The sequence below is a fragment of the Patagioenas fasciata genome, chromosome 2 (assembly GCF_037038585.1).
Source record: "Patagioenas fasciata isolate bPatFas1 chromosome 2, bPatFas1.hap1, whole genome shotgun sequence".
NCBI lineage: Eukaryota > Metazoa > Chordata > Aves > Columbiformes > Columbidae > Patagioenas > Patagioenas fasciata.
The window spans coordinates 144,959,829-144,978,207 of NC_092521.1; the positions used below are offsets into that span (position 1 = coordinate 144,959,829).

At 46.3% G+C, this 18,379-nt stretch overlaps 1 protein-coding gene across 1 annotated transcript; it reads right to left on the minus strand.

Annotated features, from left to right (window-relative positions):
* Positions 1–12,142: 12,142 nt before the first annotated feature.
* On the minus strand, positions 12,143–15,815 carry FZD1 (frizzled class receptor 1). Its single transcript, XM_065830806.2, has one exon. The coding sequence runs from the start codon at positions 15,813–15,815 to the stop codon at positions 14,028–14,030; it is 1,788 nt and encodes a 595-aa protein (XP_065686878.1). The 3' UTR covers positions 12,143–14,027.
* Between the last annotated feature and the right edge of the window lie 2,564 nt (positions 15,816–18,379).

The window sequence follows — 18,379 nt, forward strand, 5'->3', positions numbered from 1 at the left end:
GCTTCTTAGTAGCACTCTGAAAAAGAGTAATCAATTCTAGAAAGATACCAGAATTTATTTCATAGTTATAGAATTGATTTTATTTCTACATAGAACTTTTCATCACTGAAAACCTCAAAGGGCTTTTTAGAACAGGAATGAGCTTTATCTCCTGGTTATAGGAAACATACAGCTGCTGTTTTCAAAGTAAGTGTCTCCTTGGAACTAAGGTCAGTCACTGCTTTGCAATGTATCATCTGAAGTATCATGTGCAGTTCCTCTGGCCTAATCTTTCTAACTATATATTGCTTCCTACATGTCTCCTCCTCAGCTAGTGGAATAAAGGAAACCTGATCAAATTTCAAAGGATTAAATACTTAATGTATGAATAAAAAGAATAAAATGAAAATCAGTTGCGGTGGACCCAGATTTTAACCAGAAATGTTAGTGGTATTAGTTTTAGAAATCAGTGAAATTATAATAATAAAAAAATATTGTTGAACAAAATTTTACAGTGAAATTAAACATTTCCACTGAAACTGGAAAATAACATATTATTATGGAGTACCACAATTTTGAAAACTGCATCATACAGCCTTTAGTTGCTTCAGTTTTAAAGTATTTATTTATGACACTCACCACTGACCTATTCTTATCTTACCATCTTCTTACAGGAAACAGTTATTTCCACAATAGCCCTTCTTCTGTGAGTAGAGAAGTTTGTGTTTTTATTATGGCTGAAGTGCGAGTATAGCTTCATCAGGACAAAGTATTTACATCAAAAGCAGACCTGATCTAGCCTGATAATCACAAAGCTATACAACTGAAATGCATGCTCCCTTTCTCCTGGGAAACCTAAAACCCACAGAGGTGTTGCGGCAGGTAAGTACGTCTCAGAGTTTTTCAGTTCCATTGTTCGCTGATCTATTTGCCATTCCCAAAAGAGGATGTCATGGGAGAGAATTTAGAGTATTTTTTGGAGACCGGGCAACACAGAACTAGCCTGATTTTGTTTTTCTGTAGTTAGTTGGCACGGCAGATCTCTAAATAAACATAAAGTCATTCACAATCAAACAGGCAAGCAAGAAATGACAAGTGTTTTGACAGTGCTTAAAATACTTTGAGGTATTTTTAGCATATTTCTGAGTCGTATTAGCTTAACCTGTAATAGAATATAAATGAGCCCATATGGCAGAGATGTAATTATGTTCCATGTGAGAAATCCCTGTGGTAGATTTGGGGAAAAAAACTCACCACATGTGCCTTCTGGAGGGCACGATTTACACATGATTACCTACTCATTTGCATTGAGAAGAATATGAAGTAACACAATGCTAACAACACAGTAATGAAAAGGGCAAGCAAAGACTCCAGATCCCTGGGGGTGCTGATCCCTCTGACTGACATCCAGTTAGGAGCAGGGAATTCGTCCCTTTAGGGAGTACATTTTATGAAGCGATCTTTGATTATGTGGGCACAGCAATACCGAGTCTTAATTATTATTACTGTGAGAGAATGGGCTACAAATCTCCAGGGAGCAGCTCTGTCACAGATACTTTGCCGGCGAATGCTGAAAATGAGTGTTTTCCCAAGGATCATTTTCATTCCAACCTGATATTTAGCTGAAGTTTCTTTGACTACTAGTCATGAAACATTAAATATAGATTAGAGGCAGAGAGATGTTGAAAGTTAAAATTCACCGGAGGTGCACACCCATGCGCTTGAGAGACAGCCCCAAATGTTGTCCAGATGTTGTAGCAACAAGGCTGAGGGTTCCCAAGCTGCAGCGCAGCCACAACAGAGGAGAAAGTGGATGTTTAGCATTCCACCAGCCTTCTGTTTAGTTTACTTGTAGTGTATTAATTTAGCAGAAAGTCCTAACAGCCTGTTAGCGGTAGATGTTACCAAGTGTACACTGCCCTGAAAGAATGAAGAAATTCTTTTATAGCAATAAAGGGAGTAATTCAAAGCATGTAATTGATTTTCCACATTTTCAAACTGTGATAAGACTAAGCTTTAGCAGCAGAAACATGTGTTTGCAGTTTTGTCAATGTTCTTCAATGAATAAAAAAAAAAAAATAGGGACCTATAACTTACTGGTTAAATCGTTAACATGCATTGGGCATTTCAGTGGCTATTGAAGCATTTGCCAAAAGCATGACAGGCTCAGAGGTGGTGAGGACTGGATTTTGCCACAGGACATGTTTTTGTGATTATCTAAAATAATTATTTTCCAGCAAGAGCACAACAGAAGAACATCAAGGCTTTCTTTATGAGCTATTGTCACGTTTATGTGCTGTCCTCCTTTACTTCTTCCATCCTTTTCACTCTGGAGGGACATAGCAGCGGCAGGTTAGGGCTCGTGTCTTTCCTCATCCTTGCAGCTTTTCCATCTACCTGCTGAGCAGTGCAGCCGCCAGTCTTCACCCTAGTTGTTAAGGTGCTCTCTGGGACTCTGCATGAACCTCCGTGATGATGTCCACCAGTGGAACTCGGAACAGAGCAATCAGAGCAACTTCTGAATATCAGGCAATACACTTACCGCAGGGTGGCTAGAAAGGCTCCGGTGAACCCCTCCAGCTGACATTGACAGACTGAGCTTAAGTCCAGAAGGAAGATTTAGAATTATTTAACCTGGATGTTTCCCTCATTCAGCAGTTTTACTGTCAAAAGTGTGTGCTTGTTTCCATATTAACCATGTCAAAATTCACCAATGGATTTCAGAAAGGTTTTTGGGTTCTCCTGCCTGACACCAGAAAGACAGCACAGAGTGCTAGGGCCAAACTAAAGAGCCAAGCACCAGGCACTTGTCATGATGCTTTGAAAAGTGGTCACCTACTAATGCTTTTGAAACAGGTCACCTATCCGTCCTCTGAAATGTTACCATTTCAGTCTTCTTCCTGTCTTGCATTATGAGAAACCTAAGACGCTTATTAGTGCCTTTGTAAAAAACAGAGAGGACCCGTCCTCAGAATAATCTATTTACCAGGATATGCAAGGGAGATAAAGAAAACTTGATTCCTTTTCCCACTGTCTCGGCCTTGGAGCAGACATGTGGACACAGACTCTAGGTGCCCCTGGGCACACTAAGCCCTGAACCGCAGACTCAGATTCCCATTGCGTTTCAGTGAATACTTGTGGAAAGTGATACAGACTGAGTTGGTGACACTGATCAAAACCTATCAGAGAATGGCAAAATTTCCAGTGACTGAGGCAGTTATGGCGGAGAAAAAAGCAAAGGTTCATGTCCCCACATATCATTTGCCCCGATTCCCGTGTTAGAAGACTTGCCAAAGCGAGAAGGAAACAGCTTGGAGGGATGCCTGCTCACAGCCAGGAGGGAAGAGGGTGTTTGCTGTGTGGGGGTAAGGAAACCATCTTCTGGAATGGTGAGGAGCTGGCAAGGCTGACAGAAAATCAAACAGGGCAACAGTAGGGCAGGGGGGAAGAAAACCCTCAAAGACTAGAAGCGAGCTGGTTCATGTTTACTCCCTCGGGACAGCACAGAGCATCCCCCACAGGGAATGACTTCACAGGTTTGAAACCAGGTAAGGGAGATTAGGAGAATAGGAAACGGGGATAAAAAACCCTTTAAACTGAAGTCTAAAGGGTTGAGTTTGGCAGACAAGGGAAATAACTACCTAAGCTTGTCACCATCTCATTACCATTGGGTGCCAGGTAGCAGCAGGTGACGATCTTGTATGGTTTCCTTCTGGACAAATATACAGCAGAGATAAGCAACTAGACCAAGGAGGGTGCTGTAGAGGCAAGGAGGGCCTCTGGGCCTCCACAGGCAGGGATGGTTCTCCTGGAACCAGAGGCAGACTTTGCTGGTGCGTACCATTGAGGGGTGTAGCATTTGGGCTGCCATGATCTTCCAGTACAAAGAGGATTTAAAAACACATGAAGTATGTCAAATAACTGAGTAACATGCTGCCTACCCCCACCCCCATAGGAACTGGTATATTTGTATATTGTTTCTTCTACAAAACAGTAAAGTTAAGAAGGCAAAATGCTGGTGAATTCATTGTGCTATTTAATCAGGCAGCCTGGACGAAACAGAAAAACAAACAAAATCCCCAATGGTTACTCCATCCCATCACTCATCCATACATGGTTGCTCCTTTTCAAAAGCCATGCACAGCGAAAACGAAGAAGGAATGTGATTACCTTCCCCGGGGCCTGGCAGAGCCCTTTGCAGTGACCACTGCAGGCACTGCTGCTTACTCAAATACATCACCAGTGGCTGAATACAACGCCTCAGTGCCAGTTCTTTGCAAATAGTTGTGCAAAGTGTGAAGAAATATCATGGACCGTGCAAGGTCCCCATCACAAGGACGATGGGAACTGAGGGTACTCAGCTATAAATATAACCAAACCCTTGATAATCTCGGCTCTTGCTGGTTTCTCGATTTGCATTTAAGAACTCCAAACAAACAGAGCTCTCATGCAACATTGCTCAACAGACAGCAGGTTTATTTCTACTGCTTCCTAGGCTTTCTTTTGTTTTGCTGTAGTTCAGAATATAATTTAAGAAGAAAAAAAAAAAATGAAAGAAAAAAAGGGAGAGAAAGAAAAAAGGGAGAAGATACAGGAACTGCATGTGCTTCACTGCAAATGCTGCTGAGGTAATTCTCTTTGAAGTGAGCAGCAAAACTCCTTTGGAGGTTAATGAGAACAGGATCAGGCCCTCCACACTGAACTTGCGCTGGGAGTAGATAAGATCTTGAATCATTCAGAGCCAAGCATGTTATTTGTGCAACACGGGCAGGCTGAGTCAATCTCTGAATATTTTTAATGGGTGTCAACGTGAAGTGTTAATTCCACAAGTTACGTTGTTTTGCAGTTTGCCTGTGCCTGCTCTCCAGGCTGCCTCCACGGATGGTACACATCCTCTCGCCGGCTGCGAAGAAAGGCTATTTCCAGAACTGCTGCAAGAAAAAAACCAAAAAAACAAAACACTTCTGAGAAAGTATAAACTAGGACTTCTACAAAAAATGGGAAAAACAAATTATGGTAGAAATACCTGCTAGACATTCAGATTGTCAGCACGCATAGAAGTAAAGGTAACCCCATTTCAAACAGAGATGACAACTTTTTTTATTATTATTTTTTCAAAAGACCCTAAAATCAAAACAAGTATTTTGTAACCGATCATTTTTGAGAAACTAATCTTGATCTCTTGTTTTTGACGGAACTGAGGAGTGAGGTACTGAAGTCACAGATCCTTAGATGATGTCTGCCCCTGGATAGTATCTATATACTCTTAATAAATAGGATCAGAAAAACACTGAAAACATTTTGAAGGTTGATGAAATGAACTAAGCACTCTGAACAGCTTTCAGATGAGGAATCTTTATTTTTGGCTTTCCCTGTTTCTGTCCCCAGGATCTCCATGCACTACTGAATGCATCTTGAAGCCAAGATGAAATTACAGCCCTCCTGAGGCCAACGGGAGGCTTGCTATTGCCTTCAGCAGAACCAGGATTTTACTCTTACTGTAAAGACATCTTAAGAAACACTGGGCCCAACTGCCCTCTTCTATGGAAAAAGTCAGCTGGAAACATAGCAAAGCCTACCACACAATTTCCTTTTCGTTCTCCCCTGAGGGGAGATTTTTAATCTTGGACAGGAAAACAGGATCTAGGGAAGCTGGGTGGAAACGCTGTGGGTGCCATCTAGAGAGGGCTGGCCTGGGCTGGGCTCCTCACCTTGCACCGCTCCCCGACCCATCACCACCACCACCACCAGCCCACTCCGCCCCAGTTCTGCAACCTGCTCTGCACAGCCCACTTGTGCAGAGCAACCAGGAGGGTTTTGTCTTGTTGTGGTTCAGAAACACCCAGACAAAAGATTATTTCCCTGCCTCCATCTTCTGTGCCCCTGGGGCACATGCTGGAGGACCTCCACATGGTTTCTGCATGGGAAGGATGTGGGGAGCCCTGCCTTTCCACATCTGAGCTATTGTGGCCTTCAGCTACCCTTGGCAGGAGGTGCACCAATCCTGCACAGCCATAGTTCCCATTTTACCATTTCAAATATGGTCCATGCAGACTACCATCTCTTCCTGCCTCTCTGAGCTCTCCTTGCCCACATGCCACAGCCTCCCACCTTCCCAGGCCCCACATCCTCCTCTCTCTCCCCATGTCCTCAGCACTGCAGGACAGCAGCCCCAGCACAGCGCCAAGGGTGACAGGTCTAGCAGGGTTCATTCACGGTGGTCTCCACTTGCTGTCACATTTGGTCTTAGGGCTGGTATGCTCCACCACTCAAACTGCAAACCTTTGCCCTTGTGTCAGGAAGTGGAAAGTGCATTCAGACATCATATTACAGCCATCCCAGCTGTCGCTCCTAATTGGAAGTGGTCGGATCTCATTTTCTGACCCTTGCTTCCATTAATATCAGTAACAGTGAGGTGCCCAGTCCTGCAAAATACCAGCCTCTTGAGCTTGTTGCAAAATTTTCTTTCACTTCCCTCAGAATTAGATATTTTTTTATTAAGAAGTAAAAATTACTTGCAGTCTTTTAACAGAGGGCTTCATTCTAAGAAGTGACTTATTCCCCTCTCTGTTCACAGAAAATAAGTGAAGCTTTCATCATGACAAATAAGTACGAAAAAGTTAACAAGAGTCATAGCAAAATCTGACTTTATGATGAGTTGTTGATCCTGCAATTATTTTCATTTATACAAATATTTTGAGCAGCTCACCTTGAGGTTTTGTGTTGGCTTTTAGAAAATTATTTTATTTCCTGTTTAGATGAATTTGCACACAAGTAGGCTATAAATGAAACGCTTGTTTTCCTGAAGGCAATCATGAAGGTGTGATCGCACCCTTCTCAATTTTACATAGAGCAAACTTATCATAATGCACAGTAATATTTGAATTTGAACAAGTGGAAAATCCTTATTTGCTCACACTACACTCTCAGTGTTAGCTCAAGATCAGCTCCTTGGGGATAGTATGTGTGTTCATATTTAACAGTAAAATGTCATGAATAAAGAACCTGTCAAACAACTTGAGAGTAAGTCACTTCCCTATTTGGAGAGCAATGATTTTGTGATGAACACGATGAACATTTCACAGTGAGTCCTCAAGAATAAACTGGGATCTGAATGAGTTACATTTTGGCAATGGTCAGAGCAAGGCAACTTCCAGCGGGGTTGTAAGACAGGGCATGGGCAAGCAAGTAGCAGAATATGAGCCACAGAAGGTCAGCCAGGGATGTTGTAATGGCACACACTGCCTGTAACTTCCTCTGTCAAAGGCAGGGATTCAGAGCAGCCAGAATAGCCTCCACCCTAGGTAGATGGGGGAAAGGGAGGAGGGGAAAGAGCCAGCACATTGCTCAGACAGCCAGGAAAATGAGCCAGTCCAGCACAGCCCCGGCAGTGCTGCTGCCAATAGGACGCCCATGGAGTCTGCAGAAGAACGCAAACGTTACCTCTGACGGAGGGTGATAGCCCAGCGCCCAAGACACAGCAGCGGGCGTTGAACTGGTGCTGGGCAAGCTGCCATCAGGGACTGACATGTTCTTGTCTTGTTAAATGGATTGCACACTCCTGTGGCTATCACTCTGTCCTTCTGTAGTATGGTAGTGGAGGTCAAACAAGTTACCAGTAACAAACCAATAGCAATTAACATGAACAAGACAACACAGTAAGTCATATAGCATCAGTGAGTCATACCGTTAGTCTAATTTAAACACAGCAATGAGACTAACACTGAGTCACAGAATGTAAAACAGCTACAAAAGATCTGAATTATAGTAACAAGTATGCAAGAAAACAGCATCAAGACATCCCACCTGAGGGATACAGGCCACTTTCATTTTTCTTGTGACCTTTGTCATCAAACTACCCCAGGATAAACAGCTTTTAAATTTATGCTGTAGCAAGTAATTAATGTTAGTCAAGTTATACTAGAATTAGAAAAAATACTGTTTTCCTTTACCCAAAGGCATCCTGGTGATACATTGTGGACAAGTTCCACCTACCATTCTGCACTATTGACATATGGTAGCCTTGTACCTTAGCCTTGGCTAACACCTTACTAAACACTAAACACATTTTTGAGTAAGTTATTTTTCAGATAGTCCATCAAAAATACTTTATATTGTGGCTGACATAAGCCTCCCAACGCAGCATATTTACATCAGTTCAACAGTTATTGTGAAGCTTCCACATTAGTGCAGTGCAATCATCCAATACTTTCACACGCTGCAACAAAGCCTGGGGATGCTTGGACAAGGCCTGTGGGGTCACAACCCAGCAGCATTTCACGCAAAGTTGCTGGCTGAATGGGGGTCTTCATCCAGTGCTGTCTGAGTAGAAGACAAGAGTTTATTTATTCAACCTCAAGAGAAGCAACTTAATGCTGCTGATTTGAATGCAAACAAGGGTAAGACCTCAAACCTGGAAGATGTTCTGATGTGGTGACACTGGAAGTTTACACTAAATACAAGTTGAGATCTGAAACACAGTTGTCATGGCCTATAAAATTAGCATGTATTCTTATAGCATTTAAATTTTTCAGAGGTATTGTCTATGACTAAACTATCAAAGGGGTATTGCTTTTGTCTGGAAAATGTTGCACTTGCAATTATATATTGCTTATTAAGGGCTATTTTGCTAATTCAGTGAAATCTCTCCCATATGACAGAAATGGCATTTGCTTCTCCATTCAGTGACCTCAAATGATTAAGTGAAGGTGCAGCGTGAATTTCAATTGGCAAATAAATGCAATTATTTTTTCTTACAGGGCCAAGTATTATCTAGACATGTTGGACACTGTCATCAGGCTGCTCTCAAATATGGGGCTTATAATGCTTGCAATGTGTCCAGAACCTAATCCTGCTTGGTTTGTCCTTAAGCAGCTATTTCACATCTTGAAGTGTTTGGAGACTTCTAAAAACTAAACTATGAAAATCAAATCCTCAGTCTAACTTCCTAAACTCACTAACCCATGTTTTAAATTATGGTAGTACTATTTCAAAACTGGTCAAGACCTTCAGAACAAAGTATTTCTCTTGTGACGTTTCTGTGCCGTAAACACACATGCAGCAAGAGGTTCAGTCCAAAGCAAGTAAAGCAAGGTTCCCTTTCTCCAGATGAGTGAGAATCATTGCCTTCCAGCTCAACCGATGAACTAGAGGCAAGAGATTTACAAATATTACCTCCACAGCTATGAACCAGAGAGAAACCCTCACTTCCAATGGGACCAAGCAGTTAAAGGACTTGCATTTCTAAATCAACATTTGAATTCGTAATCCATATGATGCATTCACTCTTTGTTTGCAAAACATGTAGAGCAATGATACTCTGCGTTCAACAAGTGCAAACAACAACTAATACAAATCTAGCACAATGATCAAGTGGAGGATGATATTCAGAATGGGGTTTGCATGGTATTACCACACAGTCCTGTAGTGCTGTCATCTACCAAATACAATGCAATTCCAGTGCTTGAGCACTAGAGGGTCAATTCATTATGAAAATAGAGCGTTACCTCAGTTCCTTATTTTTATAGGTAAGCATTTAATTTCTTACTTACCATTTCTTCAGCTCTCACGAGTTTTGCTAGCTGGAGGTCTTTCTGAGGCCATGTGGCACTGGGATGGAGGAGTTATGTCACACAAACACAGACTTTCTGCAATATTCGTCTCAATCATGTGCATATGCATGTCACACCAAACCTATGATTGCTTTCCCTGGTGAGCTGCACGGTACACACCTTTTCAAAAGGTTCACCGAGTTGGACTGGAAGTTGTCTCCTGACTAGGAGTGGCAAAAGACTGAGGAGGTACTAGCCCATAGCCATTTTGACAAATACTCATCCTGTACATAGACAGCAGCCTCTTCCCATGCCTCATTATCCCTTTGAATAATACAAAAAATGCAAATCCTGACCATTTAAATGGAATGAACCCTCAGCATCTGCAACTGTACTTGTGCCCAACAAGCACTGAAGTGGCAGCAGAAGGGTTGGCATCATCCAGACAGCAGAATTCATACCCACTAGATCCCCTCGATACCCTTGACACCTTGATACCCTTGATCCCCCTAGATACCCTTGCCACTGAATTAAAAAAAAACCCAACACCTCTAAAAGTATGTGCACACACCAGAAATTTGGGGCATTACTGTATGAACAAACCAGAAATCCTTCCCCTTTCCAACAGGATTTGTTATGGAAACAGCATATAATTTCATTCCAATACCACAAATTTGCCACTACATTAAAGAGCATTACTGTTACTGAAGGATGAACAGTAAATCAGCATCCCCTGCTCTCCAGGCTACAGCCCTCTTCAGGGGAATGGTGATTCCCAGTGTCCCTCCACTTCAGGCTGTAAATACATCCCATGAGAGAAAGCAAAGCTGTTGACCAAAGAATGTCTTAGCAAGTGCTTCTAGCCCAACAAACTTTGCTAAACCACAGTTTTGTTGCGATATTATCCTTCTTGTTAGGGACAAAAAAGCTGGGCAACATTCCTTTGTACACAGTGATCCCTTCTCCAGTAAACATGGCACATCAGTTATACAGACTGTGTTGTAAAAAATCTTATATAAATTCTCTGGAGCAATGGATAGATTTAACAGTGAGGTAAAACATTAGTGATGACTGCAATACACCCATGCAAAAGACACCTTTGTATCATATTAATAAAGTCTCAAATACCATTATGTGTTCAGAAATAAAAGTATTAAAACATAGGTGAGTCATACCGATAGCACCACAGCATTCAGTAATGACTGACCTTTGCAAATGACAGAACTGTTGAAGTTCACAAGAATCAGCAAACAAAAAAGCAGGGGTTTGCTCTTTTAAATTATTTTTAAATGATCTTATTGTGCTCTCCACTATTTTATTAAAATAACCAAGATTGAGCATGGAGCTTCACCTCTGAATCTATGAAAAAAATCCCAAAGAACTGAAGGGGATCCCTATCTGCTGCAAATCATGAACTGCAAATATTAACAACATTTTGCTTCATGTAGAAATGACAATTCCATTACTCATCTTGGAAAGTATTTTTCTAAAAATCGGTCCTCACATCCCTATCATAAATACAAAGTCTCTATTACAAATAAATGTGTTCTCCCATGCATAAATAAATCACATACATTCAGCTGCAAGAAAACAGATCAATCAAAATGGCTCAAATGTAATTATACACCGACCAAAAAGAATTTCACTGCAACTGAAGTTGAATGGTTTGTACTTCAGGTCATTAGCTGAGTGCTGACCTGTATAGTTTTAAATGCTAAAAATATATATATCTAAGCGGATGAAGGAGAAAGACTTGTGAAAAATGTGCAAAATATCTGAGAAACCAGGAACCACGTTCATTTAAAACAAATTTTTAAAATAACAAAAAAAACCCTACCCTTGTCTCACCTCATCAGAGCAATTTTTTCAAGCTTCCCTTAAAAAGCCACAAATAATTTACATATTTCTCCAGATCGACAGAATAAAATGGTGTACTAGCTTATAACACTGAAACTCAGAAATCAAGTCTCGTAATTAGCCAGTCTTTCCTAACAAAGCCGAAGAATGGCACTTTAAACAATGAATTAGAAAAAAAACCATGTGTTGTGTTGAAAGGTTTAAAAACGTGCATACTTTCCGTAAAGCTGAAATGCTTCCATGCTCATATTGTTTAACTCTGGATTAACCAAACATTCCAAATTCAGGAAAACAAAAGTATTTTACTCGTTAAAATATTCTGACAATATTGAAACATAGTCCGAGTGCCACTTTGAGCAGTGAGAAAATATATATATTTTTAAATTTTAATAGGAGAAAGAGAAGAAAGGCAAAGTTGAGAGAACTCTTTTCTTTAACCAAAACCAAAACCAAACCAAAAACAACTGGTGAGCTTCTTTCTTCTCCTGCCATATAGCAGATCTCTTCTTGGATTTCATACCACCGACCATACCCTGTCAGAGATCCTGAAGAGTTTACATTACCTCTTTTGAAGGATTAATCTAGACCGGTCCACAGATAAAACCCAAAATGCACAATGAATTCCTACACTGAATTCCAGCTTGTTACTGTGAACTCAATGTAAGAAAAAAGGAATCCCACACATCTTGTAGCATATACACTGCTTTCACACAGTATTTGAGTTAGTCAGAGGAATATGTAAAGGGACAATATAGTTTTGTACAAAACCTCAATTTATTTCAGAGAAATTAAAAATATGGTATTTAATATATATAAATTTCTATTCCTCTATAAATATAGATGATCTTGTGATAATGAACAGAAATAAATGCATACCAAATTCAAATAATTTTGCATTTCAGGGTATGGTAGCCATAGATAATGTTTACGAACCTAAATACAGGCATTTGTAATATAAAAAAGTTTAAAACAATACAATCAGAGGAAATGCATTCTGCTGGTTTTCATACAGAGGACTAAATATTCAAATGCATCTGTTGAAAGTTACAGTTTCATTTTTAACCTCTTTTTTTATTTATTAAGCACAATCCCACACAACCCAGGAGCATACAAGGTAGTAGATATACTGCACACATGGTATCTTTTCTTTGCAGTATGAAACGTTATTACTGTACTGAAAAAAAAAAAAAGGGAGGGGGGAAGACAGGAGAGGCTCTTTATGGTTTCACATCACGCCACAGCGCTTAAACATTCTGGTTTTCTGCTTTCCCTTTCTTTGCTTTTACTACTAGCAAAAGTCATCACACCCTCATGATGTGTAATGAACTAAAATGTCAATGAATTAAAATTCAGGGGAATGTCAATGGCTCCAATGTTTCACAAATGCAGAGCCAGCTTGTCGATATAATTAAGAAGGAAAAAATAAAAACATTCCGACGAAGCTTTTGCTCCTGATCCCGTATTTCCTGCTCCGGCCGAGCGCAGGCAGCGCAGCCCGGCGGGCGGGAGCGGGGCCGGCGGCAGCGCAGTCCCTGCGGGGTGCCCCGGGCAGCGACCCCGCTCCCGCCACCGCGCAGGGGCTCCAGCACACACACCAAGCGGGAAGGTGGGCATATCCGTGTCCCCACGCACCTCCTCAGCCATCGGACGTGCTACAGGTGCAGCCGCTGTGGAACCTCAACTCCTACAACACAACAGGCCAGCTCCCCTTGAACTATGCTTAAGTAAGTTGTACAAGACGGAAGAGGGCAGCCGGCAGCCCAGCCCCGAGCACCGCGGGGAGGGTCGCCCTCCACAAAAGGCCGGGCAGGGCTGGATGTTGTCTCTACCCCCCAAAACGGGCCCGGCGGATCCCGCCTGTCTCAGCGGCATTGGGCTCCGCTGTGGCTGGCCGCGGCGAAGCACCGACCCCGTGACATGCCCGGGTGGCTGCCTTTCCGCTCCGTGCGGGTGCCCCGACACGGGCCGGGGCCGGGGCCGCGGCGAGAAGCGCCGCTCCTCCCCAAGCCAACCCCACCTTCCCCGCCGCACACCCAGCCGGGCCCGCGGCCCAGCCCGCCCCGGGAGGCGCCCCCGGCGGCGGGAGCAGCCTCGCTCCGGGCCCCGCGGCTCATGCAGCTGAAAGCACAAGCAAAGCCAATGCAAAACCTCGGGGGGGAGAAGAAAGTGGTTTGTTTTGGTTACTCTTACCGGCAGCTTTTCCCATCCTGCCCTACAAAATAAAAATCCAACGCCTCTTTTTTTCTTTTTTAAATAAAAAAAAAAGGGGGGGGGCGAGGAAGCAAAATCCGCAAAAGGGTTAAAAGTGTCCTAAATAATTAAAAAAGTGAGATTTTTTCTTTTTTGTAATTTAAATACAAATATACTTACAAAATCTTACAGAGGCTATTTACATCCCTTTCCCCCAACCTGCCAGTGTGCTCAGTTCCTACAGGAGACAGCCCGGGAGGAGCAGGTAGGGCAGAGCCGGGCGGTCCCGGGCGCAGGGGTCCCCATCTGGCTCGTTCTCTGCTCCCCGCCGCCTGCGGAAGCGACTCGTGGTCCCCAAAGTTTGCCCCGGATGGATAAGGAGCTGCTTGGCAAGGCAGTGCCCCGGTCATCCGGCTGCCCACTGTTCGCCCGACCCAGCAGACGAGGGTCTCAGACGGTGGTCTCGCCCTGCTTGCTGTTGGTGAGCCTGGTGTAAAACTTCCTCCAGGAGTTCAGGGTTTTCCCAGACCAGATCCAGAAGCCCGAGGTGATGCCCACGATTAAGGTCATGAGATACTTGATCATGAAGACGGTGAAGTCGGGGCTCATGGGCGGGTGGTGGCTGCTGTGGTTGTTGGGGCAGGGGATGGCGTAGCTCTTACAGCTCTGCGTGACCCAGCTCCTCTCCCACTGTTCCCTAAAAGCTTGCTCATAAAAATAGCAGGCAATGACGATGGTGGCCGGCACCGTGTAGAGGACGCTGAAGATGCCTATCCTCACCATGAGCTTCTCTAGCTTTTCCGTCTTGGTTCCATCGTGCTTCATGATGGTCCGGATCCTGAAGAGGGACACAAAGCCGGCCAGCAGGAAGGAGGTGCCGATGAACAGGTACACGAACAAGGGGGCCAGCACAAAGCCCCGCAGGGCATCCACATTGTTGATGCCCACAAAGCAGACACCGCTGAGGACGTCCCCGTCCACCTGCCCCAGGGCCAGGATGGTGATGGTCTTGATCGCCGGCACGGCCCAGGCGGCCAGATGGAAGTACTGGGAGTTGGCCTCAATGGCCTCATGTCCCCACTTCATGCCGGCAGCCAGGAACCAGGTGAGGGAGAGGATGACCCACCAGATGGAGCTGGCCATGCCGAAGAAGTAGAGCATCATGAAGAGGATGGTGCACCCCTCCCGTTTCGTGCCCTGCGCCACAGTGCGGGAACCGTCCTCAGAGAAGCGCTCGTTGCAGACCACCCTCTCCTCCAGGAGGAAGCCGGCGATGTAGGCCACGGCCACCGCCGTGTAGCAGCCCGAGAGGAAGATGATGGGCCGCTCGGGATAGCTGAACCGCTTCATGTCCACCAGGTAGGTGAGGACGGTGAAGAGGGTGGAGGCGCAGCAGAGCACCGACCAGATGCCGATCCAGGTGCGGGAGAAACGCAGCTCCTCGGGCCCGAAGTACATGAGCCCGTAGAGGCGGCCGGGCTCGCAGGGCGCCCCGCAGTCCTTCTCCCCCAGGAAGCGGTAGTTCAGGTAGGAGGGCACCTTCAGCGCCCGCGGGCAGGAGAAGCGCCCGCGGGACTCACCAGGTCCCGAGCCCCCAGAGCCGCCGCCGGAGCCTCCGCGGTGGGGGTTGCTGGTCCAGCTCTCGGGGCGCAGGGCGGGCGTGGGGGTGCCGCGCTCGGAGGCGTTTTGGCCCACGCAGAGCTCGCCGGCCCCGTGCACCGGGAACTTCTCGCAGCGCAGCGTGTCGGGCCACTGGAAGCCGAACTTGTTCATGAGGGCCTCGCAGCCCTGGCGCGCCCGTTCGCAGAGGGAGCGGCACGGCGGCAGGGCCTGCTCCAGCACGGTGCACACCGGGGCGTACATGGAGCAGAGGAAGAACTTGAGCTCGGCCGAGCACTGCACCTTCACCAGCGGGTAGAACTGGTGCACCTCCAGCCCTGCGTCCTCCTGGTTGGTGTGGCCCAGCAGGTTGGGCATGATGGTCTGGTTGTAGGCGATGTCGGTGCAGAGCGGGATGGAGATGGGCTGGCAGTAGCCGTGGTCCGGGATGGAGATGCCCCGCTCGCCGTTGTACTGCGGTGCCGGCGGCTGGCCCCCGGCCGGCAGCGCCGCCGCCCACAGCAGCAGCAGAAGCAGCAGCGGCGGCGGCAGCCGCGGGCACCGGCCGCCGCCGCCCGCCCGCCGCCCGCCGTCAACTTCCCCGCCGTCGCTCGCCGCCGGCCCGCGCCGCTCAGCCATGCTCAGTCGGTACCGCCTGCCCAGCCAGGCTCCCGTCTCGCCGCCGCTGTCGCTGCTCCTCCCGGCCCGAACTTGCGACTCATGAAGGGAGCGGCGGGCAGGGACGGGGCAGCCCCGGCCGCCACTCGCGCGGCCGCGGCGCGCAGCTCTGCCCGCACCGGCGGCAGCGCCCGCCGCGCCTCCGACTACCGCCGCCTCCGTCGCCGCCGCCGCCGCCTGACCATTTGTGCCGGCCCCTCGAGCCCGCGCCCCTCGCCGCGCCGCTCTCCCTCCGACCGGTTTCCAGGCGCCCCGCAGTCTGCCTTTCACCGGGAGGGAGGAGCCTTGAAACAGACGCCGAACTTTCCTGCGTAAGGGACCGTCTCCCAACGCCTCACCCGGGGGCGGGCGCAGGCGGGCGCGGGGCTGCCCCGCGCCGCGCACAAAGGCGGGGGCGGGGAAGGGGGGCCCCGCCGTGCGGGGGGGAAACGGGACCGTGCGGAGCCGAGCGGGGGGTGGGGGTGTGGATGCGGGTCGTGCCTTTTCGGTCGGCAGCGCGGAGGGGCAGGGAGAGGCCGGGCCCGCCGGGGCGGGTCGGCTGGACGGCGGCGGTTGCACGGCGGAGCCGCCGGGTAGAGGGGTCAGGTCTGTCCCGATGGGTGTTTTTGGATTCCCCGGTGATGACGATAGTTATGGCCGTTGAACTGCGCACCTCGGAGGGGTCGAGGGCCCATCAAACTCAGCATGTCCCCCGGCGGAAAGCCAGCTGTGCTAATTTCGGTTCCATTCAGAGCGCGGCAGGGGCCGGGGGGTGCGAGGGGGATCGTTATTTGCCACGGAGCAAAGGGCAGGGTTGGGGGGGTGGCCAGTGCTGCAGGGAACAGTGAACAATCGAGGAGCATCTTTGCAAGGCTGAAACCTGGAAGACGGGTTTACTGTAGCAACTCGGGGCGCGGGCAGGAGCGGCGGCAGTTTGAAGGCACAGACCGCGATGTTCACATCTCACGCAGCCGGTGATGTGCGAGCGGCCAAATTCGCCTCCCTCCAGAGGCACTTAGAGTATCTCGCTACCGAGTTATTGCCGGGATTTTATGTGCGTCTTCCTCCTATCAAGTCCACAGTAGCAGCCTGAGATACGAAAATAATCACAACAGGGCTTTCCCATTCCCCTTCCTCCCTCTCCAGTAGGCAGCTATTCCATCTTAATTCAGATGAACACTATGTGATTTGCAAGTACCTCCTGTCAGGTTTTTTAAATACTTGCTATATTCTGAGGAGGAGGTGAATGGGCATACAGTGACCACCAACAGTGGCCATTTCTTTCTGTCTAAAGCCCCGTTGCTCTCGCAGAATGGAGGTCCTGTTGGCTCTTCCAAAATGTGTAGTCCAGAAAAATTATGGAGGCTGAATGAGGAATTTATTGTACTCCCTGGAATTCAATAAGAATAATAAAACCATGCTCCTGGAGAGGAGGAGGAGGAGAATCCTGCCACGTTCTCCAAACATGCAGTAACCAAGCCTCTGTGTCATGGACATGAATGGTCTCACATTTGTCCAATGGTTAATGCTGCCATTCAGAGCTGAACTAGTCATGAAAGTTCTCCGGCCAGCTGTCTTCCTTCTCTGCAGCATGCTCCCCCCCTTTCCACTTTATATGCTAATGAGCTGCAAAAATCCATTAGGACTAAGACAAGCCCAGCATTTCTTTCTAGCTGTCACAGGTGGCAAGGGTTAATAAAAGACATCCATATTTCTTGGATAGCTACAGATAAAATTTGGACCATGCTATTTAGGCCACTTTCTCCCAGCAGTGCTGTCCCATATTTGAACTAATTAATAGCAAGATCTATGCTGTGTAATGACTGCAGGAGTGGGATCATGTTTAGAAATTGCATGACCTTAAATATGTCAATTGCTGATGTCCTCGTTTACTGAGGTCCATTCCGTTCTGTCAAGAACTCTCTTCTCAGAGGACTGTAGTTCAAAAATGATATGCCCAAATGAAATCTTTTTCCATCTTCTGCTGAAAAAAGTTTGATTCCTTGCAGATCGTGTTTACAGTTTTAAGCTACAGATTTCCCTCTTCAGATCTACATCAATATACTAACTCCTTTCTAGCACAAAGCCTAATTTATATTCAGCCCTAAATGTTTTCCTATTCATCATAAAACAATTGCACACTGGCTCTCCAGATAGGAACAACTATTATACATGCTCTGCCTCATTAAAAATGTGTGTCATTTTTTTTACTAGTCTCAGGAAGTCTCCATAGTCTTTAGGCCTGGGGACGCATCACACAATCCAGGAAGGGCAATTAAGACACCCAAGTCCATCATCAGTTGACTTAAATTCTATCTATGGAGGTCTGCATTTGAAATATTTAGGAAATACTCACTTCTCACTGGAAAACACTGAAAAGTCACTGTTCTAAGTTACTATGTGCAACAAGCCAGAAGATTGTTCCAAGGTAAAGATCAGTGTATACAGGACAAGGTTTGCAGAGGTAGGTAATAGCTTTTTTCAGACCAACTGGTACAGAAGGAAAGGTACAGAAATTTATCAGTCACAAGCTATTTTTTTGGTTC